At 45.1% G+C, this 24,589-nt stretch overlaps 2 protein-coding genes across 8 annotated transcripts in view; one reads left to right on the top strand and one right to left on the bottom strand.

The window, feature by feature from the left end:
* ACTR3B (actin related protein 3B) overlaps window positions 1-9,886 on the bottom strand; it is a 103,147-nt gene extending 93,261 nt beyond the window's left edge. The window contains exon 1 of the mRNA XM_058045163.1: window positions 9,868-9,886. The gene's annotated coding sequence lies outside the window, so the exon portion shown is untranslated. The remainder of the gene's footprint in view (window positions 1-9,867) is intronic.
* The window catches only part of KMT2C (lysine methyltransferase 2C), a 189,354-nt gene continuing 174,623 nt past the window's right edge, over window positions 9,859-24,589 (top strand). For 6 of the 7 annotated variants that reach the window (XM_058045091.1, XM_058045118.1, XM_058045081.1 and 3 more), the window contains exon 1: window positions 9,874-10,214. In XM_058045091.1, coding sequence (XP_057901074.1) covers window positions 10,039-10,214 — 176 coding nt within the window. In that variant the 5' untranslated portion in view covers window positions 9,874-10,038. Of the gene's footprint in view, window positions 10,215-24,589 lie in introns of all 7 variants that reach the window. The other variant, XM_058045054.1, reaches the window with a different exon arrangement.

The raw sequence follows: 24,589 nt of genomic DNA, 5'->3' as shown, positions 1-24,589 counted from the left end.
TATCTTCCCACAGCCATCCACAATGAAGAATTCTTCAGTTGCCAAAATAATTCTGTGCTGAACAGAGGAATCCACAGGTGGAAAGCAGTTCTCAGTGAATTTGCTTTCTGGGTACTTAATAACTGCACATATTCAACAGCATCATTCTCTGAAACAAACAAGAGCATTTTTTCTGTGGTGCCCTCCTGCCTGCTGGCCAAAGGGATCAGAATCCCCAGTTCTGTTCCTAAAGGCTGGATCCACACTACCAACTGGTGGGTTGATCCTTGCCAAGACATTTTTAGAGGAATTATAAAAATCCCTCATACAGAGGGGAATTATATGCAGTACTTAGGCAAAACAGGCATTCCATTTATAAATATAATTACTTCTGCTATTCTATCAAGAAAAAGAATGTAGTAGTGAGGGATACAACAGAGAAAATTATTTATGTGTTGACACTTGACAATATAAATAGAAAACAGATCTGGCTGGAACTAAGTGGGAAATGAAAAAAACATGAGAAAATATGTAACTGAGATTACCAGTTGGGGGGATAATTTATGACCACTCCTAGTGCATTCTTTCCAATGGAAGTGCAGTCCCTCATTTTGCTTTATGTTTGGACTGTAATTATGTGTGCACTTAATTAGCAACAAATGCACGAGCTTACTTTGTGTTTTTTGGCAAATTATCTTCTTTTGACTGATGCCCTGAATGCTACAAAGCAGGCACTGCTCTGCTGTGCAAAGGAGGGAACAGAAGATGGCTTGGACACAGTCCCTGTGCTTTAGTGAACTGGAGCACAGGTTGGGGAAGAAAGGAGTGAGAGTGCCATTCACACTCACAAGCAGTGACTGGATGAAATATTAGAGATGAAATATTAGGAATGAAATATTAGGGATCACACCTTAGGGATGATTCTGCTCCCATCTCTTGTATTCATGCTCCTTTTGCTCAAGCTGCTTGTCTGGGTATGTCCATTACTGCATGTATTCTGCTTTAGATTTGGGAAGAACATTTTTCTCCAGCATCTTCATTCTTAATATTAGTGATTTATCACATATGGTGCACTATATTTTTACAAAGCTGTGAGATACCATGGTGATTAACACCATATGAGAACCTAAATAGAAGGGAACAGGATAACAGAAATGTCCTCCCAGCAGACACAGGGCTTTGGCTTGTTTTTAGAGGCAGTATCTCAGCTGCATGATTTTACTCTGTACATAAGAATTTTAGGAGTTCCATAATAGAAAACTGTACATTACTTGACAATGTTGCAGAGAAAACAAAAAACCTTATGTTTAATTTCCCTCTAGCCTTTAACTAGGATTTTCAGATCAATTTGGAGAGATTGATTATCCTAGCTCTTTTGATCATACAGGTTTATTACTTTGATTTAAGAAGGCAGGAGAAAAAAATGTAAGAACCACAAGTATTACCCCTTGTGTTTATACATGTATATAGATATATTCTGGTAGGAATTTCTGGTAGGAAAATATCCCAGCTTCACACAGCCTTGCAAACCTGTCCTGCCAATATTGCAGTCCCCACACAAAATCTATGCACTGAATTGACATGGTAATGAGAAACTAATCACATTTTACTTACCCAAAGAAACACTGTGAAATCTTGGAGACACTGAAGGCTGCCTGAAATGAACACAGCAGTGCTGGGCACGGCACAGCCCTGCTCTGTCCTCACCCACCTGGATTAGGGCTGCCCCTGGGAGAGCCTTCCCCCTGCACCACTGGATCCAAAGCAAGGATTTTACTGGAGTGTGGCAGCCAGCAAAAAAAGGGAAATTGTCTCTGGGCACAGGATAAACCAGAAAGACAGCCTGGGGATGCTGGAAAGTGTCAGGGTGGATCCCCTGTGGTACAAACGTGCTGGACGTGAGCTTTGGGCTCCCATGGCACACGAGCAAAAGTGTGGGGAAGCCAAAGAGGTGGCTGCAGGCTGGGCATCCCTGGGTACTGCTTGATCCCCCAGAGCCAGGGCTGGCTGATCCTCCAGGGGTGCCAGGAGGGCTGCAAGGAGCATGAGCAGCTCCACGTGCATCTTGCCCCGAGCAGCGCAGCACAGGTTAAATTAAAAAATGCACTGGGGAAAAGGTTGTTTCTCTAAAACTGGTCACTAGCAGCCAGGCCCCCAGGGATGCTCTCCTTGCCTAAGGATGAAATGGGATTATGATGGTAATGTTTGCTGCACTGTAATTAAGGTGGTGTCAGGACTTTCATTAAAAAGTGTGTTTTTGTTGAGGGACTACGGCTTGGAGAAAATTTTTGCTTGAGGCTGAAATATTACATGGTTCTCAGCCAGAAAACACATGCACAACCTTTATTATATATGTAATTCAGATCTTTAGTCTTGGCTGTGAAGGCTCTGCTATTGTTTCCATAGGGGTACGTAGCTAATTGGTTAAAAAAATTAGTTATTAAAGAAGTGAAGGGCTGAATTCTGTTCTGGAACCCATGTAAGGGACAGGTCCCCATTAACTGTCTGCAATTAACTCCAAAAAGCAAAGGCCAAATGCTGTCCTCCTTGCTCAGACACACAGTGTTATTGAAGTAAACAGCTGGAAACAGGATTGGGCACCTGTGTCCAGGTGTTTGCCTCACTGCAACCCAAGGCCTCTCCCACACTGCAACAACCCTACTGAACGTGGGCCAGATTATTTCCTTGCAAAACTGGTGATCTATGGCAAGCTTATTTCCAGAAACAGAATTTAAATTCCTATGATAATAGTATTGTAGCACCCAGCATCTCAGAGAAGGAACCACAACCTCTGTGCACGGGGTTCTGTGCAAAACACAGAATAAAAACCCAATATATGATTGCACACCAACAAATCCTTTCCCCCATTTCACAGCCAGGTTTGAATTATTTCTGTTAAGTAATCTGAGTGTAACACACCACTCCTGCAAACAGCAAACACTGCTCAGACATTTATTTAACTTTCTGCATGATAAAGTCCCAACTCCACAGCAATCTATTGTCTCTCCCCAGAGGTGCACACAAAGGGGTCAGCTGCTGCCCTGGGTTCTTGCTGCTGGCTCTGGGGTTTTTCCATCTCTCTGCACTGTTTGGCACATACTGCCTTCAGGTATTAATTTGATTTTCCTCAAACTATTAGCATTCTACCTTTTTGGATTAAAAGCCCCATGTAATTAACAGTATGTCACAAAATATAATTTCTCTGCTGCTCACCACGACATAGATAAATAAAAGAATACTGAAGTTTATAAAATTACAGTTTCATAAATGTGTAAACCAGACAGGAATTCACAAAGAATGGAACAGAAGTTCCTAAGTAACTTGTAGATATTTATGTGACTTCACAGGGATGCTAAAAAAATACATAGCACAGTTCATTGTTTCTTCTAAGAAAAAGTTATATAAATTGCAAGTTTGGGAAGAATTTAAGCATTTCTGCAAATGTTTCAAGACAGAACAAACTTTAATCAGGAGGTAGTTGTCTTCAGTGAACCTATTTATGCATCTAGTTACTTATCTGCCTAATTTAGCATCCCCAGGATCATGGCCTCAGTTTGGAATAACTTAATGAATTTCAGTAGAGTGCCTCAGCTACCACTTGTAAAAATAAGATGATTCAAATGCAAATAAGTGCAAACATGTGCAAAATTAACATTCCTAATAGACAAAGCTTCTCCATATAGGAAGGTATTATTAATGCTACTACCAGAGGTAGGCAAGCATAATTCCTCATATGGACAAAATCACTCAGAGTATCTTTTTTTGATTTCACTAAATAAATAAAAGAAATTGGACTTAATCTAAAAAAAAGAAGAAAAAAAGCCAGAAATGCCAGGATGAGTGAGTCTACATGAGGATTATACTACAACCACTGGTTTAAAATTCACACTCTGGCGTGCACAAAAAGAACATTTTTTTATGAAGATAAAAGCCTCCACGTGTAATAACTCGATATATAGACAAGCCCTAGGGGCTTGCATCTTGAGCACTTAACATTTTTGGCCTCATCTTAATGGATAAAAAAGGTGTGTTTCTCAGTCACATTAGCCCAGTCAAAGGAGCTTAATATGTTGAAAAGGCCTTAGGGTTTGGTGAGGCTGAGGTGCAAAGGTGTGAGGCAGCACATCCATCACAGCCTGGGCACTGCTGCCTCCAGAACACTCTGAGAGGGCAGGGGCAGCAGGGATGGATGGGGAGCAGGGAGGAATGGGAACTGGCAGGAATGGAGAGCAGGGAAGGATGGGGAGTAGGGATGGGGAGAAGGCAAGGATGGGGAGCTGGCAGGGATGGGGAGCAGGGAAGGATGGGGAGCTGGCAGGGATGGGGAGCTGGCAGGAATGGGGAACAGGGAGGGATGGGGAGCAGGGAAGGGTGGGGAGCAGGTAGGGATGGGAACAGGGAAGGATGGGGAGCTCACAGGGATGGACAGCAGGGAGGGATACACAGCAGGCAAGGATGGGGAAAGGCAAGGATGGGGAGCAGGGAGGGATGTGGAACAGAAAGGGATGGAGAGCTGGCAGGGAGAGGGAGCAGGGAGGGATGGAGCTCACAGGGATGGGGAGCAGGTAGGGATGGGGAGCAGGGAAGGATGGGGGAGCATGCAAAGATGGGGAACAGGGAAGGATGGGAAGCTCACAGGGAGGGGGAGCAGGCAGGGATGGGGAGCTGGCAGGGATGGGAACTGGCAGGGATGGGGAGCAGGCAGGGATGGGGAACTGGCAGGGATGGAGAATGGGAGGGATGGGGAACAGGCAGGAATGGGAAGCTCACAGGGATGGACAGCAGGGAAAGATGGGGAGCAGGGAAGGATGGGAAACAGGCAGGGATGGGGAGCCTGGCCTGTGTCAGCCCCACATCCCTACAAACTCTGGATCCATTTGTGTGGGGTGCAGCTGCTGCCCAACAGAAATCAGGATATTTCACAGAGGGGAGCAGGTGAGAGAACACCAACTAGAATGAAATGGTTTTTCCTCGTGGGCTGTGAATGTCCCCAAAGAGAGCAGTGAGATGGATTCTAGGCAAACTGGACCTCCACTATGTGCACTGCTCCAGAGCCCCTGGTAACTCTGGGATTCTCCAGCTGTCTGGGAATGCTGCTCAGGATGAGAACTGAGGCTTTTCCCCCACCATGGCAGCAAAAAGCATCCCCCCAAACTGCTGGGAAAGTCCCCAGTGCTCAAGGAAGGGTGTGTGTGTCTCATACCCACTGCCCAGGCTGGGCTGCTGCCTGAAGTAAGGCAGATCCATGAGATGACAAGCAAGCAAAACTGATGAAAAGAAGAAACAAACATTTCAAGTTTTAAACTAGGCTTCCACAACACATTGGTTAGCATACGACAATTAGCATATGCTAACATTTTTTGTAGCTCAGCCAAGTTTAGTACAAATTAACCAGAAGTCACGTATTTGTATGATGTAATCCTGATTTTGTCACTTGATTTAGGCTTTGTCTAGAACTCTTTTAAATTATCTCGGTCTTGGTTTTTTATTACTGAAAAAAAAATCCAGTAATTTGGCTATTTCTGGGCTGCTTGGGTGAATATAAATGCAGATGTAAAACAAATATCACAGGCAGCTGATGTGGTTGCTGCACTCAGCTGCCCCTGCACCTTCATCCTGAAGTTTGCTACAAGGAGAACCAGATGGGATGTGCAGCAGCACCAAACTGTCTGCACTTTTCAGAGCAGCACACTGAAGTAAGCAGATGTTGAACACAGTCAATTATCAATTTAGCACAGGGTAAGACAAAGTGGTTCAATATACTGAACATTTGAAATGTTAGCATGATGCTGATGTAGCTTAAATGCAGCTTTTGTGATAACTTTGACGTTTCTGCAATGGGAACACGAGTGCGAAGAAAACAAAAATTAAACTTTTATTTGGTTCATGTAGAGTGATGGATGGTCATTAAACTGGCAGAGTTCTGAATAAATGTCATAAACCAGAAAGTATCTGGATCCCATTCCTTATATAATCCAGAATAATTTTCTTATTATTTATGTTCCATACACCACTTTAGTTGTATAAAGACAAAATTATATTTACATTCCAGTTGTCATTTTCCTTTAATTGTAACAGAATAATTTTCCTTAACTAGCTGATTTGAGACAACATCCTGTCTTCAGCTTCTTCTGTTATGAAAGTATTTGTTATTAAGCACATTGGGACAATTTAGGATGTTTTGGAGTTAAAACCACTAGCATGCCTTGTTTAATCAGAACTGCAAGGATCTCGCTTACGTTTCAGAAACAATTCCAAAACTACAGAAATGTTTATTTTAAGGAAGGCTAGAATGTAAAATTCCAGTTGAAAGTTTCAATGCTGCCTGCCCATGACAGTTTAAAAAAAACCAGGTGTGTCAGCTCACCTGAGTTAGTTTACAATGAGCTAGAGGATCTCTTAACACTGAGTAAAGCAGACAACCTGTTCATTCAATATTATATATTTGCTCCAAAAGCGTGTGTTTTCCAGACAGCGAAAATTTATAATAGGTGGTTAGTGTGGCCAAGGTATAAACGTAAAAATTTTCCTGACAGAACTGTTCAAATATCCTGAATCAACAGAGCACTCCCACGCTGGATTTATGTGTGGTGACACGTCTCCCGGCTCGTCCCTCTGCCTGCTCCGAGTGACAGCAAATAGAGTTTGCTACAATTCCATCTCCGCCTCAGGTTCCTGCTCTCCAGCCTCTCTCAGTCCTGCTCAGCTCTTCTCACCTTTGATTGCCGCGGCAGCGGCTGCAGCCCTTCACAGCACAGACCTGCCCGGCTGCGTTTGGACACGTAAGGAGATAAGGCACAGCAGCAGAACTCATGGGCTACGTCCCTAGTTCTCTCCTGTGCTAGACCACACTACGCCAGTGTTGACTTAGTTCCTGCCTCCACTCCCATTTTACATTGTGGTAGACACATATACACATAATTAATGTATTAACAAAGAGAAAAAAAATTAAAAATTTGAATTACACGTTTTTGTATAAGACACACGTCCCAAAGCTCAACCACTGGAGGTGATCTAAAGGTATTAAAAACATTTCCATGGGGGGACTGGATGAACAACGCAGAGACAAGTGAACCCAGAGATTTCTGGCAGCTATTCCCCACACACCAAGCAGTTGATGAGAGCCCACGGTGTGCTCACATGTCACAGCTCCAATCAATTTGCACACGCAGAGTGGCTCTGACACGTCCGAGGCTCTCCCAGGCCGTGGCGCATGAGCGCTGGGTCGGCTCACGCACAGCCAGCCCGTCAGGAGATGAACATTTGTGTCAGCAGAGCAGATGGCAACCTGGCACCTCCAGCAAATGCCACACCAGCCATCCCACTGGGCAGAGGCACTGGCCTCTTCCTTCCCTCTCCCTGCCCTTTTTCTCTCTACTCCACCCAAGCCTGGGCCTGTGTAGCGTTCAATGTTTTCAGTTAAATTACGCTCACTTGCCTGAGTTAACAAAATTTGAAGGCACTTTATTCTGTCAGACAACATGTAAACACATTAAAATCCCGTATCTGAAACTGTATGAGCAGTATACCCATGCTGTCATTTACAGACTTCATAACACAAACATTTTACTCAGGATGTATTTTTTTATTTGGCATAAATGAGTACATCTTCAGTGAGAGGGCCAAGAAAGCCATACCAACAATCCAGCTGCTCTCCTTGCATGGTTGAACAATAGGGATGGCTCCATATAATTTTATATGTATGTAAGTGGAGACAAATGTATTACTTTCTAATGTATTTCATACATTATATGAAAATGTCACAAAGGTCTATTTAATTACTCGGAAACCTAGAAAAGGAATCAACAAAGGTTTTGTTATGAAAAGGTTCTGAACAGGCCAGCAAAAGTCCTCTTTGCCACAGCACACCATTTAATTCTGTATTCTGATGCTGACAAGTGAAAAATTGGGGAAGGAAAAGCAGTGTAAAGGTCTGGATTGCTTTGTGTTTATTTTTACTTAAAAAAAAAATAGCTACTAACATCAGCTCTCCTTCCTTCTTTGTACCTGAGTGATACCCCAGGTAATTTTATCAACTGGGAATCAAACAGAAACCCAAAGGCCACGGGTAACACGCTCCCGGGCTGTGTTCAGTCGCACCCTTGGGGCTATCGCTCCCCACCACGTCTGCAAGTCCGGCGAAGTTCCCGAAGCCGCCCGCCCAGCGCGAGTCACCGCGCCGCTCCTCGGTCCGTGCGCGCCGCTTCGTGATTCAGCATCCGCGCCCCGACCCCGCTCCCTCCGCGGCGGCCCCGGCAGGGAGGGAAGGCGGGAGAGCGGGCCGGGCTGGGGCCCCGCGGGGGCGGCTCAGGGGTGCCCTTGGGGCGGGGGCCCCGGGCCGGCGGCCGCGCTCCGCTGGAGCCGCTCCCGCCGCGGGCAGCGGAGCGCGTCGGGGCAGCGCCCGCAGGAAAGGCCGGGGGCGCGGCCGCTTCCTCGCCCCGTGGCCGGACTTTTCTCCGGCTGCGAGGCCGCGGCGCTCCCCCGCCTCCCCTCGGAGCCCGAGTCCCCGCTGGCCTCCGGGACACGTTAAATCCCGTGTAATGAGGCTTAACCCCGCCCCGCAGCCGGGCGGGCAGGCAGCCAGCCAGCCGGGCCCCTGCCCGGGGAGCCCCCCCCGCCCCGAGCGCCCGCAGCTGTTCCAGCCGGAGCTGCTGGAAAGCGGCCACGCTCCCCAGACTTTGTCTCCCTCGCACACAGCGCTGAACTCTGCTCCCTCCCTCCTTCCCATCCCCCGGGGCGCCCGCGGCTCCCCCCGCCTGCACCGCCCCGAGCCGCAGACGCGCGGCGGGGGGAAGGGGAGCGCTCCCGCCGCCGGGCTCCGGCCGCCTCCCCGGGGGCAGCGCGGGGCTCGGGGGGCGAGCGCCGCCGGGGCGGGCACCGAGCGCTACCCCCGGAGCCGCGTCCTGCGGAGCGCAGCCCGTGTGCGGGGAGCCGCCGCTCGCAGCCAGGAGGGGCTTTTCCTTTTCCACGGGGAAATAAATAAAAAGAAATAACAAGGGCGGGGAGAGGGTGGGGGAGCGCTGGGGCAGCGGCCGGGGCGCGGTGCGGGGTGCGGTGCGCGGAGCTCCCCGTGGCGCCGCGTCCCGTCCGGACCCCGCTCCGCGGTTTCCCCGCAGCCCGGCGCGGCCCCAGCCCAGCCCGTGAGGTCGGCGAGGCGGCGGATGGGTGTCTGCGCCGGGGGACGGGCGGTGGGCGGGCGGGGCAGGCGCAGTGTGGGGCCGCGGCAGGGGAGGAGGAGGAGGGCGGTCGGTCGCTGTGTCTATGTGTCGCACTGGCGGGGGGGAAGGGAGTCGGGGAGGCGGGGGTTACACACCAGGGCAGCGCCGGGATCCCTTCTCCACCCCGCGGGGAGGGGGCAGGGCGCCGCCTCCTCCTCCCCCTTCCTCCTCCCCCTTTTTCACCCTTCCTCCTCCTTCTTTCCCCAAAGTTAAACTTCCTGCTCCCGGCCCGGCTGGGAAGGGGACGCGAAGCCCGGCCGGACTCAGCCCCTCGACACACACAACAGCTGGAGCTGTCAAAACTTCCTCCGCTCGGCCTCGGCCCCCGCCGCCTCCGCTGCCGCCGCCCGCTCCTCCTCCGCCCCCGGGGGCTCTGCGCGGGGGGAGGGCGCAGGGCCAGGGTACAATGAAGCGGCGGCCGCCGCAGCCGGGCAGCGCAGCAGCCGGAGCCGCCGCCAGCGCCCGGGGCCTCTGAGCGGGGGCGCCCAGCGGCGGGACCAGCCGCGTCTCTGTCGCTCGCTCTCTTCACCTCCCCCAGCCCCGAGAGACCCCGCCGAGCCCGGGGAGGGTGTTATTGTGTGTGAGACCCTTCCTTCCGTCCTCTGCGCTTTCTCTTCGCCCCCCCCCTCCCCTCCTCCTCCTGCTCTCCCCATGCTGCTCCCCCTGCTACCTGTGCTGGTCGGCGGCGGCTGAGGCCAGCGATGCGAGGCGGAGGTGGAGGAGGCGGAGGTGAGGAGGAGAGGAGCCGCGGGAGCAGGAGGAGCATCGGGATCCCCATCACCATCCTCATCTTCATCCTCATCATCATCATCCATGTGTCTCTCTCGTCCTGCTGACTAGGATGTCAACGGAGGACAAGAGTCTGGTGGTGGCGGTGGTGGAGCCGCCTCAGCAGCAGCAGCAGCCCCCCGAGCCTGGAGCTCCCCCCCCAGCAGCAGCAGCAGCAGCCACAGACAAAAGACCTAGGGGCCGGCCTCGCAAAGATGGCGCTTCCCCTTTCCAGAGAGCCAGAAAGAAGTAAGTTCAGCGTTTGTGTGTGCGAGGCAGAGAGGGGCCGGGGCAGGCGGCCAGGCGCAGGCAGAGCTGTCAGTGGAGACTCGCTACTCGTCGCCCCCTCCCTCTGCCTAATGCCATTTTGAGAAGGGCCCTTCTTTCTTCCCTCCTCTCCCCTTTGCACTTTCCCCTCCTCCTCCTCCTTTTTCACCTTTGTCTTCCTCCGCCTGCTCTCCCTTTTCCACTTTTCTTTCATCATCCCTATTCCTTTCTTCCCCTCCTTCTTCGGAGTTTCTCTTTAGCTCTTCCCCCTCCACCCTCTTCCTCCTTTTCCCCTCGCCTTTGCACCTTCCCCCTTCTTTTTGGGTCCGTTCCCTTCCAGGACGCTCGGCTGCTTTCAGCGTCGCCTGGGTACTCCCTGTGCGCTGCCGGTAGTTCCTCGTCGCTTTCCCTCGTTATGCCCCCCCCTTCCCCTCCTCTTTTTGGGAAGGAAAACACGGTTCTCGGCGGGTGGCGGCGAGGACACCCCCGCACCCCCCGCGCACACGCAGAGTTGAGGCAGGAGTTTCTCGGCGGCGCGGGGGGAGCTGTCAGCGGCCGCCGCACGGAGGGGACGCGCCGGCGGGACGGTGCCGAAGCACAACAAACACACGGAGGGAGGGGGCGGAGGATGGCGGGGGGAGCCCGTTCCCAGCCGCTGGCAGCTCTCCCTTGGCCGCGGCCTCTCCCCGCCGGGGGCGCGGGCGCTCGCCCGCCTCAGCGCCCCCCCCGCCCCGCCGGGCGCTCCTCAGGGGCCGCCCCGCTCCCGCAGCCTCGGGCGGGGATCCCGCCGGGCCGGGCCGGGCCGGGCCGGGCAGCGCTGCCCGCGGAGCGAGCGGGGGTGGCCGCGCTGCCGCTGCCCGGGGTGCAGGGCCGGGCTGCGCTCGGGGAGAGGCCCTGGGAAGCGCCGCTGCCGCGCTGGCTCCGCTCCCCGCGGGTTATTTTTGAGTAGGATGGAGCTTGCCATGGCATAGCTGATGGCAGCGGTAATAGGGCAAAGCTGGGCGGCACGTTTGGCCGAGGAACGTCGGGAGGTGACCAAAGCAGCCCCTGCGCTGCGCGCTCTGTCCCAGCCTCGGGGTTCAGAGGTTGTTCCCTTTGTTTTGGGGGACGCGCTCGGTTTTGTCACTGCCGTGTTTGTCCTGGCGCTTCCCTGAACGCCCACCCCAAACATCGCCGCCGATTCCCGTGCCGGAATCATTTCGGCTGGAAAAGACTTTTAAGGTCAAGCCCGACCATAAGGTCACAGTGGAAGTCCACAACATGACAAGGGATTCTGCTGGGCTGGACCTAACCACATGCGAAGACCGTGCATCTTTTATATGCGTTTGTTTTTACAAACACATAAGTATCCCAGGATAGAACTATCATTAGTTTGGGATATGCGATTTTTTTTTTTGTTGTTGTCATTGATGAAAGTTTGCCTGCCAAGATTTTCATGTCCCCTCTGGTTTTGGGGAAGGTGTGTTGTTTACAGCTCCCTCTTTTCATTATCTTTTGTATTTTCCTGATAGAATTTTTAATATAGCGGTCGTTGAAAGTAGTTGGCAAACATACACGTGGTGAAGTTCTTGCATTCATCTCCTTTATGCTTAGCTTTACATACTTTGGTTTTATTTTTACTTACAGAATCCAAACCTTGCATAGGAAACCTTTGAATGTTTTATTTTGAGGGAAATTTTTCTCAAGAAAAATGCAAATTCACCTGAAATGTACCAGTCTGCCCAAAATACCTAAATAGTGTTACGTGTGAAAATTGACATATCTTGTTAGGCCAGTTTGAGATTGTGTATGCACTCTTGAGGGGAAAAAAGTGTGTGTTAAAGAGGTAATTCCTTGCCTTCAGTTAGGTTTTTGGTGTCATGGGAATGTTGTTGGCTAGGTTTAGGAAGAAATAAAATATTCCTGTAAAATATGAGCTTATGCTGACATGATTATAAGTGTTTGTGTGAAAGTGGGAAATTAAATTAGCTGAGACAAAAATTGAAATGAATCAATACTCTTTTTGTTCACATTCTGATTATTCCTGGCTGGCGTGGTGCTCCATGTCCTGCTGCATCTTTCTGCAAATCCTGTACTTTTGGTAAAGGCATTATGACATGGTTCATAAATGCTTTTGAAGCTAGGGTTTTGTAAAAAAATGCTATTTTCTAACCTGCACAACATAGGTATAGACTGGTGGTTTGTAGTTGCATCCATTTTGGGAAGAAAATGGTTTTATTTTCTAAGTTTTCCTATTTACAAAATACAGATTACAACTAGCCTAGCAAATACAGAAATGAGACAATTAAACTATTTTCTATTTTTTCCTTCAGAGTGCTTGGTCCTGTCTTCCTTTTCACTTGTGTGCTTTCCAGTTGGATTACTGTGCCTCATGTAAACCAGATAAAAGAGCATATGTCAGACCATTTTCTGTACTGTAATCACATGTCTAAATCACTATTAGCCAGTCAAATTGTTCAACTGCTTTATCCCATTATAGGAAATGTTCCACTGAATGTTCAGTCTAAGTGCAGTCTAAGTAATGATAAAATGAAGAGCCCTGCATTAAACTGGCAAAGCCAGAATGGAATAATTCCTCAGCTATGGATGCCTCCATTAAACAGCAGTGCCATATTGGAGAGTGCTTTAGGTTGGTACTTTACCTTCTTTGAAGGCCGTGTTTTTAAGCAAATTTGATGAGTTTAAGCAGACAGATGGAGAACTGCCTTGAACCTGCTCCTGTGAGATGCCAGGGATTCTCAGCCCTTCCCAGGAGCAGGCTGATGTTAAGGGAACAGAGGGTCCTTCAGCAGGACAGTGCTTGCCCACATCTCACTCTGCATTTTGCCTGGTTATCAGTAAAAACTCCACTGGTGCTGTGGGCACAGATAACAACAGGGAACAGTGGAGGCTTCCTGTAGGTGAAGAGCTGGGAATCCGTGTCATCAATACCTGGAGAGAGGTACAGATGGTGGAGTGTGGTGCTAGAACAGCCTTTTGTCCTTGTTTGAAGGATGTAGCTTCAAGTGGCACTGTCAGGAGAGTTGATCTTAGGTGAACAGTTCATTTTTATTATTTATATTGTAATTGTGCCTAGAGGCCAGGGCACCATTACACTACACGCAGTACAAATGCATAAGCAAAGGTTGTTCCTGCACAAACAATTTCTTAATTTGAATGTAAAGATAAGGCAGCATGTAAATGTAAGAAATGTATTGGGAAAGCACAAGGGAGCTGTGAGAATGCTGTGAGCAAAAGAACGTGCAGGAGTTCGAGTGCCCTGGCTGTCTCAGCATCGGGGAGTGAGTGATTCACAGGCATCCGACTTGGAGGGTATATTTAAAGCAGGGTGGCATTGTCACCCTGAGGATTTTCACAGAAAGCTGCTTTCCTGCCAGGCCAACACTCCTGTTTTCTTCCTTACATTTTGACAAGGGGATATCTGTACAGAGCAGCAACTCAAATTTAAGAGGTGGAGCAAGAACAGGCCATGCAGAGCCTTGAAATTTAGAGCAAGGAGGTTGTTCATGCTATGGTGCATCAGGAAGAATACAGAGAACTGAAATCAAAGCATGAAGAATGAAGAAAATATTTTTGTAGTATTGCCTTTCTGCCTTAAAAGGTAGAAAGACTGAATTTATGAAAGTTGAAAAAAATAATAAAGTTGCATTACTAAAGCCGGGATGTGATGGAGAAGAAAGAAGCTTTCAGATGCATGGTTAAAAGAACTCTTGCTAGGATTGTAGAGGAAACATGGAAATTAGGTGCCACCTCACTGTATGGCCTGAAATCTTGGGAATTTAACTCTTGCTTGGATTATACCTAAAGTTCCAGGGTAGGGACCTGAAGGATAGAAATGGGCTTGGAAAGAAGTTCTAGAGGAAGAGTTTTGTTTTGACTGTGCATGAACAACTGGTTGTTCATCAAAATGTATTACAATAGTATTGTACAGGGCCAGTAAACATTTTTGTAATAATTTTTAAGTAGCAAAGCTTTGTTAATCTCTACAGATTATAAGCAGCACAAACAGATGCAGTTTCTTAGCAAAATTAGCAGAAGTCTCATTGATTATGACCCTTTATAGATCAGTGTCTAAGCTCACTTTAAACTATTTTCAGCATCCATGAGATCTTGATGTATGCTATCAATTATTTTTGCAAACGTCTGTAGTTTAAAGCATAATATAATAATGGTTTCAAAATTGTGGAGAACATTTTGTGCATCCTTTTTAATTACTCATGTTTTCATTTCCATAGTAGTTTTTCATTATTTTGGCCAATGTAAGCAGAGAAGGTTTTCAAAGTCCACATGTGCAGATGGGTTAAGGTCTGAGGACCCTTAAGCATAAGTATTTCTGCCAGGAAGTTATTATTTGAGATTTTTTTAATCATCACTTTAGTTGCATTTGCATTAGGGTAGGCCAATATTGAAAGATACCTATTCTCATTTCAAAAGAAGCTTGAAGTGTTGGATGGAGCTTTATAGCTCAGCTGTGTTTCTTTAGTTCATCACACACCTTCTGTGTGATACTTGTGTCTTTACTTGCCTGCCCTTTTCTCAATTCAAAATTTAACATTTGCAAATGTAAGATGTATGTTGTGTTGTAGAATAAAAACGTTCCTAAACAAGATCACAGTCAGGGGAGGTCATCCCTACCTGGCAGGACTGAGGTTTTTTGATGGACAAGCTTTGTTCAACTGTTGCACAGTGAAGGGTTAATGTGTTAAAGCAAACACTGGCCTCTACAAGCCACGTGTATCAAACTGCTTGGCCAAAAGCCAGAAGGCACATAGTGGAACACAGAGTGAGGAGGAGATGAGGTGTGAGGATTCAAGTTGGCTCTTTGCAGAACAGGGCTGAGCTTTGTGCCATTTTCTTCAGCAGCCCATGTTCTGTGACTTCCTCCACAGTATTTGAATTACCGAGCAATTCCCCAGCTGCTTTATGGATTTTTTGCACAGGAGCCTGGCTCACAGTGCTCAGGAGATGAATGATATCTGTATTAATCTTCAGATTTTTCAGTTCTTGATAATTGCTTGTGTGATGAATAGGGTTTATAGAATTGTTTTACCACAAAATTATTAAAATACAGATTTATGTAGAGTCTTTACTCGTGTCTTAAGGGTGAGTGAAGTTAAGCTGAATGCTGGAAATAGATGTTTGAAACAGTTTGAAACAGACTTGCTGTGAAGGACTCTTTGAGACTTGTTTTTTTTTAACATTTCAGTTGTTAGTTTCTCTATGTTTGTATTTAATGATCCACTGAACTTCTGTAGCACTTGTCATGAGAGGACTTCCAAGAGCTGTCAGACAGATCCAGTGTGATGGCTGGCTGAAATCTCAGCATATTGGTCACCAGGAATGTCTTGCCCAGTCCCTTGGTTGCTGCTCTGAGCCATCTACACACCAGACATCTCTTCATCCTGTGTGCAGTGACACTGGAGACTTTTCCCAGCTTAAAACAATAAAAACAGTTCCATTTTCTTGACTTTGCTTGTGGATTTTTTTTTCTTGTTAGCATGTTAACTCCTACTGACTTCTTGTCATTGTTCTTTCGTAAGATAAGTAATTGGAAATGGACATTTCTATTCTTTGTCATCATTTCAGCTCAGAGATGGTTTTCCAAGGCAGTTGGCTTGCTGAGAATGGGTGAGCTCTCCCTTTCTCAGGCTGGAGTTGTTTTTAACTCCTTGCATCTCAGCAATATTGGAGGAGTAGCAGGGTTATGTATTACCAGGGAAAAAGAATTTCCTTATCCACCACTAATGATCACTCCCTTATTCAGTGTTGTTATACACTAATGCTGTGAAATTAACTTTTCAATGAATGCTGTCATAGGTACTCTAAAATGTTACTAATTGCTAAATAATTAGGTGACTGACAATTCCAGGAAATATTGAAAGCTTTTCTCCTATGTTAAATATATTTGATCACCAGTTCTAACAATCTGCATGGTTCATATAGTTTGGATAAATACAGGGGAACAAGATTTTGCTACTTTTTTGCTTGTAACTTGTACTTTTGGTAACTTGTACTGAATTCTGCATTTTTTGTTCTTTTTTTTCTTTTTTTCCCACCACTGGAAGGATGGCACTAGACAGTGCTGTTCATGCCATTCCTCTGTTAGTCACAATAACTTTGGGCACTTGTTTCAAGAACTACCCTGAATAAGTTCTTCTGAGAGCGCTGGTGCTTTTGAAAGCAGGTGAGATAAAGCAGCAAAACCCTTAAAACCTAGAATATTTATTACTTAAAGAGACATGGGCTGTGAGTGTGTGGAGTGCATCAGGTGGTTATTTTCCCCAAACACCATAAATCTTCAGCAGGTTCTGGCAGCCAAAAGGAGCAGCAGCTCTGCCCTCCCTCTGCTACCAGCTGTTTGTTCTCTCCCCTGTGCTGACCCAGCTGGGCTGGGAAACTGAGCCGGGCTGGGGCTAACCTGGCAAAGGAACGTGTTTGTGATAGCACGAGGGAGGAGGAGGAGGAGGAGGAGGCCAGAGCAAGGGCCCGGCTGTGGAGGAGGCAGAGCTGCAGCTCCCGGCAGCACCGCCAGCCTGCAGCGCTCCCTGCCAAGGGCAGCCTTGGCTCCCTGAAATTGGGGGGATTTTGGGTTCCAGGCTGACTCCTGTGAGCTTTCCACTAGAGGAGGAAATATTCAGGAGGTGGAGGTTTTTACAGGCTGGTTGTTCAAAAAGGAATGGTGGTGTTGAGAGGGTTCTTCACAGCATATAGACAGAGGAGTTGTTCTCTCATCTTCCTTGCCTCAGACATTGGCATTGGTCAAATGAGGAATTTCAGTTCTCACTTTGATCCTGGGAAGCATTCTTAAATTCAGTGTTTAAAGCATCCTCCGAAACAATGTAAGTAAAATATTTTATGTTAACAATAATTTCTGGTATCCTCGAAGCTCCTTCCTACAAGTATATCAATATATAGGCATTATAATGAAATCAAATGAGGTCTTGCTTCTTTCAGAATATTTTCACTTTTTTTTTGGGGAAGTATTTTTACTACTAAATCACATGTGCACCCAATCCTATTGCCAGCCATTCCCATATACACTTATAATTACTAATTTTCAGTGCTGTATTTATCAACATTCTAATTGCCTTTCTTGAAGAAACTGCTGGAAGCACTATCAAACTAGGATGTTTCCACCCAGACTTCTGGCATTGGGTAGGGGGAGGGAAAATGAGGAGTTTTTCTCTTCTACTGCATTATTACTGAAAATAAAGTCTTGCCAAAACTAGTTTTAATGAGGCTCTCAGGAAAAAAAAATCAGCTTTAGAAAAAATTACCATTTTTTTACTTTGCCTATTATATATTTATATTCCTTGGAGCATGTACAATTGAGTCAGTTGTATGGCACAGTAAGATAAAAGGATTTTTGGTAGTGAAAATGTGGTCCAAATGTGCAGTGTCTGCCCCTGAACATTTACTGACATCTGAGGTGGCTCTTAGTGATGTGAGTCTGGAAGCTGCAGCTAATCCAGAATGGCTTCTGGAGCATCCCAGTGTTCATGGAACCTGGATGTTCCAAGAATGGTGTCTTGCCCTGCTCTGTCTGGCAGTGCAGGCTGTCTGCAGTGTTCTTAGGGCTCAAGAGACAAGGATGGCTCCATATTGCTACTAATAAAGAGAGGAGTAATTCTGTCTGAAAATTTGGGAGATTTATTAGTAAGCCATTTCATAAACCCAGAATGTGAATTATTCAGGGTTCTTTTACCTGAAGCGTGAAGTTCAAAAGCACAATGAAATTATTTTAAATAAAAGGAATATTTTAGTTTTCTTGTATCAGCAGAGATAAATGGAACTCTATGGCCAGAAAAGACTTGAGGGTGATCTTGCTCATCCCTCTGTGTGTTGTGTATCTGTTCCATTTCTGACAAATGGTTCTCTGACTTGTTTTTGAAGTATTTAGTGAATGCAGTTCCCCTGTACCTCTAGGCAATTGGTTTCAGTAACTAATTTTGTATAGTATAAAATAAATATTCTTTACTGCTGATTAAGCCACTTTTGTCTTGTATTACTCACAGCTAAGGCTCCACAGCTGAAATGGAGAACAATTTTTATACAAAACTTTTTCAGGTGATTGTCTCCTTTGTTCTGCACTGAACCAGCTTAACCTCTTTAGCAACATAACATTGATCTAACTGATTTATCCTTCAAAAGATTGCTAGTCTTTATTTTCTCTTGGTTGATATGAGCCACTTCTCAATTTATCAGAAGGATTTTTGTTAAGATCTTGTCATCAAAAATACTTGCAGCCCCTGCCCTGTCTTGTATGTAACTCTCCTGTGTGTGTCAATGTCGTCATGTAAGTTCTGGAGGATGGGACTTTCTTGCAGTGTTCATCCACATGGATTGAAAAGAATTTGCAAAGAAAAACCCTCTGGGTGCCATAGCTCATTGTTGCCAGCCTGTCTTAGGGCATTTTTACCAGGACTGTATTAGGGACGATGATTGCTCATGGCTTAGAGATTACTTCTGTTTCTTAAGCATTGTGTGAAATTCTTCCAGTCCTGCTGACTTGAATTTCTCTGATTATTTAGTCTAGCAACAAAATCAGTTTCTAGTATTAGCTACAATAAATCTGTTTTATGAAGGCTAAAATACAGAAAATGGCATTTGAGTCTGTTTTGTTATCCGTTTGTTCTTTCTAAACACTGTTTGTACAGACTTTTGTGTTTTACTTCTTACTTCTAAAATATTTCTGAAACTTTGTTTGCCTTTTATACTGCACAGTGGTAATACTGCATGCTGTGCTTTTATCTCTTCTGATTTTTATCCCTGACAGTTTATGCTGTTCCTTTATGTTCATTAAAATGCCCTTGTTTCCATTCCTAATATGATTCTTTCTAGTTTCAGACCCTTATTACTGGCTGCTTTTATGCAGCCTGTATTGTTCATATACATTTCCTATCTCTCCCCTGCTTTGGAATACTTTGCCATTGTGCACATTCCAGTACAATAACTGCCAGTCCTCCTTTAAATTTTAGTCTCAAGTGATTCTAGCAACAAGTTCAAAGAGTTTGTTGAAATTTGCTTTTCTTCTTTCAGCTAATTGAAGATAAAAACTTGCTCTCCCTCTCTGCTGCTCTCGCTTTCCCCCTTCCTTGGCACAGCGAGTGCTTCTCGTTACCACTTCCAGCCAAATCACTGTACACATTGAGATGTTTAAAATGGAGCCTGCCCTAATAGAGTGAAGTGTGAAGTAACTGCTCTTCTGGCACCCTCAACTTTGTGAAACAGTTGTCCTCAGCGTTTTCACAAACATGTTGGGCTGTTTGTTCTGATATTTTGGTTTTCTTTTAGACGTATGGATGATGAAGGCCTCGTCTTACCCTCTGAGATACGTGCTCTGAAAACTTCTGCTAGCTGATTCCAAAGCCTCAGCAGCTTCCTCAGATTTTTCTCTCCCAGTCTCCCCAGTTCCTTTTTCCCTGGTTCCCATTCTCTGTTGCTTATGTGTTTGTTTCACCTCCAGCTTTTTTCCTTGTAATAAAAGAAAGTGACAATTTTTTTTCTTACCGTGGCCCACTGAACTGGATGAGACTAGAACTTAGAAATGGGCCAGATGCTTTTCATTGTGAAGAAAAGCTTGGAAAAGGGAATTTTGAAATAAAAACAACTGATCATTTCAGTTTCCTTATTTTTTTTTCCATTTCTAATTGTGCTAATTTGTGGCTGTGCTACTGTTTTGTATGGATGAGGGGCATGGCTGTAGCCAGCAATGGTGTTCTGGCACACGAAGCACTCAGCTCCATGTCCATGGCCGTGAAAAACCCAGCTGGGAATGTTTGGAGTTGCTGGACACTGTTGTCCCCAGTGTTGTCTCTGCTGTCACACGGTTCCAGTGGTTCTCACCCAGTTCTGACCATTTTGCCAAACAGTTCCCAAGGTTTCCTGTGGTCCCCACGCTGTTCCCAGCACAGTTTGTGTGGGAGTTTGGGAATGAGATAGTGTGGATGGAAGCTGTCCTGTGCTTGTCAGCCTCAAGGCCACCACCACCAACTGTGTTTAATGTACTGGTATAGCCATAACTGGGTTTGTTTTGTTGGTGGTGTTCTGTCAAGGAGGAATTCAATCAAACCGATAGAATTCTCATCAGTTTCACTCTCAGCCTCCTGGGCAAACAGTGTGCCACAGTTAATGTTCTCTAACCCACAGGGATGTGAGTTTAGGAGGAGCAGCTCACTGCAGAATTGCTCTAGAGGGAGCAGAGGGGATGGGATGTACAAGGCATGAGGCTTTGGGAAATGCTGGATTTCAGTGCTACACAATGTTTCCTGGTTCATATTTTGAGTAATTAACCTTGCATCAGGCATCCTGGTAGAGATCTATACAAAGGACCGTGCAAAACACATTTGGCAGGAGTTCTAATTTAGATTTCTGCCTGTGTCTTCCAGAAACCCTTTAGGAGAGAACTGGGCCCAAAAATAGGAGGGTAACTGAAGAAATAAATGATCTGTAAGCAAAATTATTTAAAGAAATAATCTCTGAGCTCTTTCATGTAGCACTAAGGGCTGGCTCATGTCTGGCTATGCTGTTGTCTCTTTCTTTAATGGCATGGCAGAGTCTTCTTTGTCTTGTGGTGTGCTGTGAATGGCTTGGAAATGCATCAATTTCAAATATATTAGTTGGTAAAGAATAATATAAAAGCTTGGTAAACTCACATTTCATGTGCTCTTTATGTGGTCTTCTCAGACAAGGATACATTGGTGGAGCAGAACAGAGGAAGTACTGTTGGTTGTGAACCTACTTTATGGACAAGCAGAAAATCTTGATCTCAAGGCTTGTTACCAGATGCTGTCAGTGAGGGTTTTAAATTACTGATAATGTAAATAAATATTTGTTTAAGAATATTTTCTGCTTACTTTTTTTTTTTTTTTTTAATTCATGTGTCTCTTTTCATTTTGCTTGCTTTGGACTGTCTTGATAGAAAAGAAAGAGCCAGTTTTTGCATTGTTAATTTGGCCATGTTATTTTAAAGGCTTTTTTAGACCACTGAGAGTTTCTTGTCTATACTTAGTTAACATGCTCACACTTAGAAAATGTGAAGTCATAATTGTCTTGGACATGTTTAAACTTGAGTTGAAGCTTGGGCTCTCAGCTATTCCATATCTTGTCAGATGCACTGTGTTCCTCGTGTGGCTAGAATTTGGAAAAGCATTGTGATAGACATTTAGCTGCCTTTTATCTAAAGACAATGAATATTGTTCAGTTAAGTTGTTAAATATTTCTAGGGGGGTTTTTTCTCTCTCTCTTTTTTTTTTTTTTTTTTCTGTGTCCCCTAGTGTGTAGCCTGAGCTGAACCTGGGGAATTTATATATTTATATCTGCATGGATGTGACCACATCATGTGGTGTGGGAGCATATTCCATAACAGCTATTAGTAATGGGCCTTGGGGACAGGGCAGGGGCTGAATTCTAGCTCCTGTAGTCATGCCACCTAGGTTTCTTTTTTAGGAGCATTTGATGGTCTAGTTTCTGTCTGAATTGTTTTCTTTCAAAACTTGAATAATTATATTTATTTTACTGTTCTAAAGGAGCTTACTGATGAAAGAAGGAAGTGTTTTTAAATTCTGCAGAGGTCCTTATGCTTAGTCAGAAGAGTGAAGTAGTTCTCTCTGAAATGCAATTCAGATAGACTGGGGTCTGGGCAGGGGCAGTCTAAAAGGAAATACTAAACAAAGGTGTTTAGGTGTGATTTATATTGTCTGAGTATCACCTTTATGCCATGATCTCTGTTGTCTGTACTTGGCATAAGTAATTGCAAATAGGGTCGCCCCATTGGATTTCAGCACTGTGTGTAATTACACAGCTATGTAAACAAGGAATTGAACTTCAGAATATTTTTAAACCGTTTTGGGAACTGACTCTGACCTGCTTTGAGGAGGAGCTGGGAGTGGCTGACCTTTGAGGTCTTTTTCAACCCGAGTGACTCTGTGATCCTTTTCCATGAGCATCCCTTCTGATGGTGATGTCCATTATTCCTGTGGTACCCATTGCTTTTACACAGTGAAGGATGTGTAATAACTTTTATTTCCTTGATGGTGTTTTCCTGTATTGTTTATGGAAAGAAAATAGTTTACTCAATCTCTTTGTTTCATTGTCTCTTATTTCCTTTGTCACTTGATACTTGCTTTATCTCTTAATCTGTGTGATTCCACATATACTAAATAAATTATTATTTCCTTACACATTGGGATTGTTTTTTTCAGAAATGGTGTCACCCGGCATTCCAGATTTTCTTTTTAAAAAGTACATTTAAAAGTTTATCTTCTAGAAAAGGGTAGGGCTATTTTGATTATGTTAAAGCAAATATGTCAGAATTTATATTCTCCATTGGATTTCCATCATGCACTGTTGAAAACAGTTTTGTCCTGCCTGTGCTAGCAGCTAACAATGCATGTCACTAGCAATGAGTCATTTTCTGATGGCCTGGGAGTGTTCAGGTATTTTTGTTTTCTGCCTCTTCTCATCTTGCATCTTCTTCTGAACTTGTGGTTTTTAATCTATATTGTTTTTTTAGTCCTCTCTGTATTTATTTGCTCATCTCTTTATTTTTTTGGTGGGGATAAAGAAAATTTTCATCAGGATCTCTAGTGACAGGACAAGGGGGAATGGCTTCAAACTGTCAGGGTGCAGGTTTAGATTAGATGTTAGGAACAAATTCTTTGCTGTGAGGGTGGTGATGCACTGGAACAGTTTGACCAGACAAGCTGTGGCTGCCCCATCCCTGCAAGTGTTCCTGGATGGGGCTTGGAGCAACCTGGCATAGGGGAAGGTGTCCCTGCCCATGGCAGGAGGAAATTGGAAATTGTATTTGCCACACCTTGCCAGTCAAAACCATGAGAAAAGACAGAATGTGATGCTTTCTTATAGAAAGCAATTTTAATTACCTGACTTACATTGCTGTTCAATTTCTAAAAGCAAGCTTGCTAGAGATGGCATCCTAGATGTAATGGTTTTCAATTGAATTTATCACAATATGTTAATGTGGGTATGCAGTTAATTCACATGTTTCTTGGCTGTGTGACATGCTGCCAACCTGTCTTTGGGTCTAGATATGATTTGGTTCATGCTCACAAGAAGAGAGAGCAGGGGAGAGGAAATAGACTGTTTGGAACTGGTTTGGAACAGTTTTTCATTTTATTTTGTGCTTTTAGAAATGGAGTCTATCTCTAGAGAATGTTGCAGTACAGGTTAGAAATGAAGAACTTCCAAACCCCTTCAAATGCAGTAAAAAAAGGAGTCAGTCTTCTTCTGTTTAATCCTTTGGCATGGAAATTGGAATTTACAGAGAAATTATTCACAGCAGAGGGTGGTTTGAGTTGCTGTGTAGCATGGAAACATAAAGGGATGCTAGAAGGTAAAATGCCTTTACATTTCAGTAGAATTGCCAGGCTAAAGGATAAATACTTGCATTTCCTTTTCTGCTGTTGTCTTTTTGTAGCTTGGTACTTAGCACTTAATCTCAAGTTGTTACAACTGTAATATTTTTAGAAACCCATTGAATATTTTGGAAATAGCAGGTCGGCAGGAGTTGAGGGAAATGTTTAAGAAAGACAAACACATTTTTGAGCTTCTTAATATATCTGTCTTTACATATTAAAATCTATGAAGTAACAGGTCAGATATATGACCCACTTAGTGTAATCAAGTAATACTTCTGTTGAGAAGTCCATGTCTTTTATTTGTATATGTCTTCCATCTGAAAGTTTGATAGGAGTATATTGGAATTGGTGACTTGTTTTACTTCTGAATTTCTCTTGGTTGTTGTGAAGAAACATTCTCTCAAAGTTAGGAATGTAAACAGGGCCTATCACAAACAGATAGGCTGCTTTGCTCAATGTGTCTTGATTAACTCAAGAGTGGCATCCTTGAGTTAATCAATTTGAGCTTGGAAGAAAACAGTCCACCATATGTATAGACATAAGTTTTTATCTTAATCATTAAATCTATCACTTCTGTTGCTTATTTAAAAAAAAAAAAAAAAAGTCTGAGGAGAGACGACTGGTGCCATTTTTCCCATGTACATTTTCTTGGCAGAAGCATTGGCATAAACACTTCCTGCCTTGCCATTTTGGTGACACACGTTTGTGGGGATGTGTGAATCAGGGCAGGGAGCTGCTGCAGACACAATTGCTTTGCCTTTTCTCAGTGTCCAGCCCTGCTGCTTCTTGCTGGGTTGCCCTGTAGCAGGTTTGGTCCATGTGTTGGGTTAACAATTCAACATTCAGCTGAATGGGAACAGTTCTGAGGCTGGGAGGAAGAGGTGTGGGGTGGGATGAACATATAATCCGACTGAATGCAATTTATGGGCAGTTTGTGTGGAGAAGTGGTAATCAGTCAACATGACTGGTGTTGGGCCA

Source organism: Melospiza georgiana, chromosome 1 (assembly GCF_028018845.1).
Source record: "Melospiza georgiana isolate bMelGeo1 chromosome 1, bMelGeo1.pri, whole genome shotgun sequence".
NCBI classification, from domain to species: Eukaryota; Metazoa; Chordata; class Aves; order Passeriformes; family Passerellidae; genus Melospiza; species Melospiza georgiana.
This window is presented reverse-complemented; position numbering and strand designations above follow the sequence as displayed.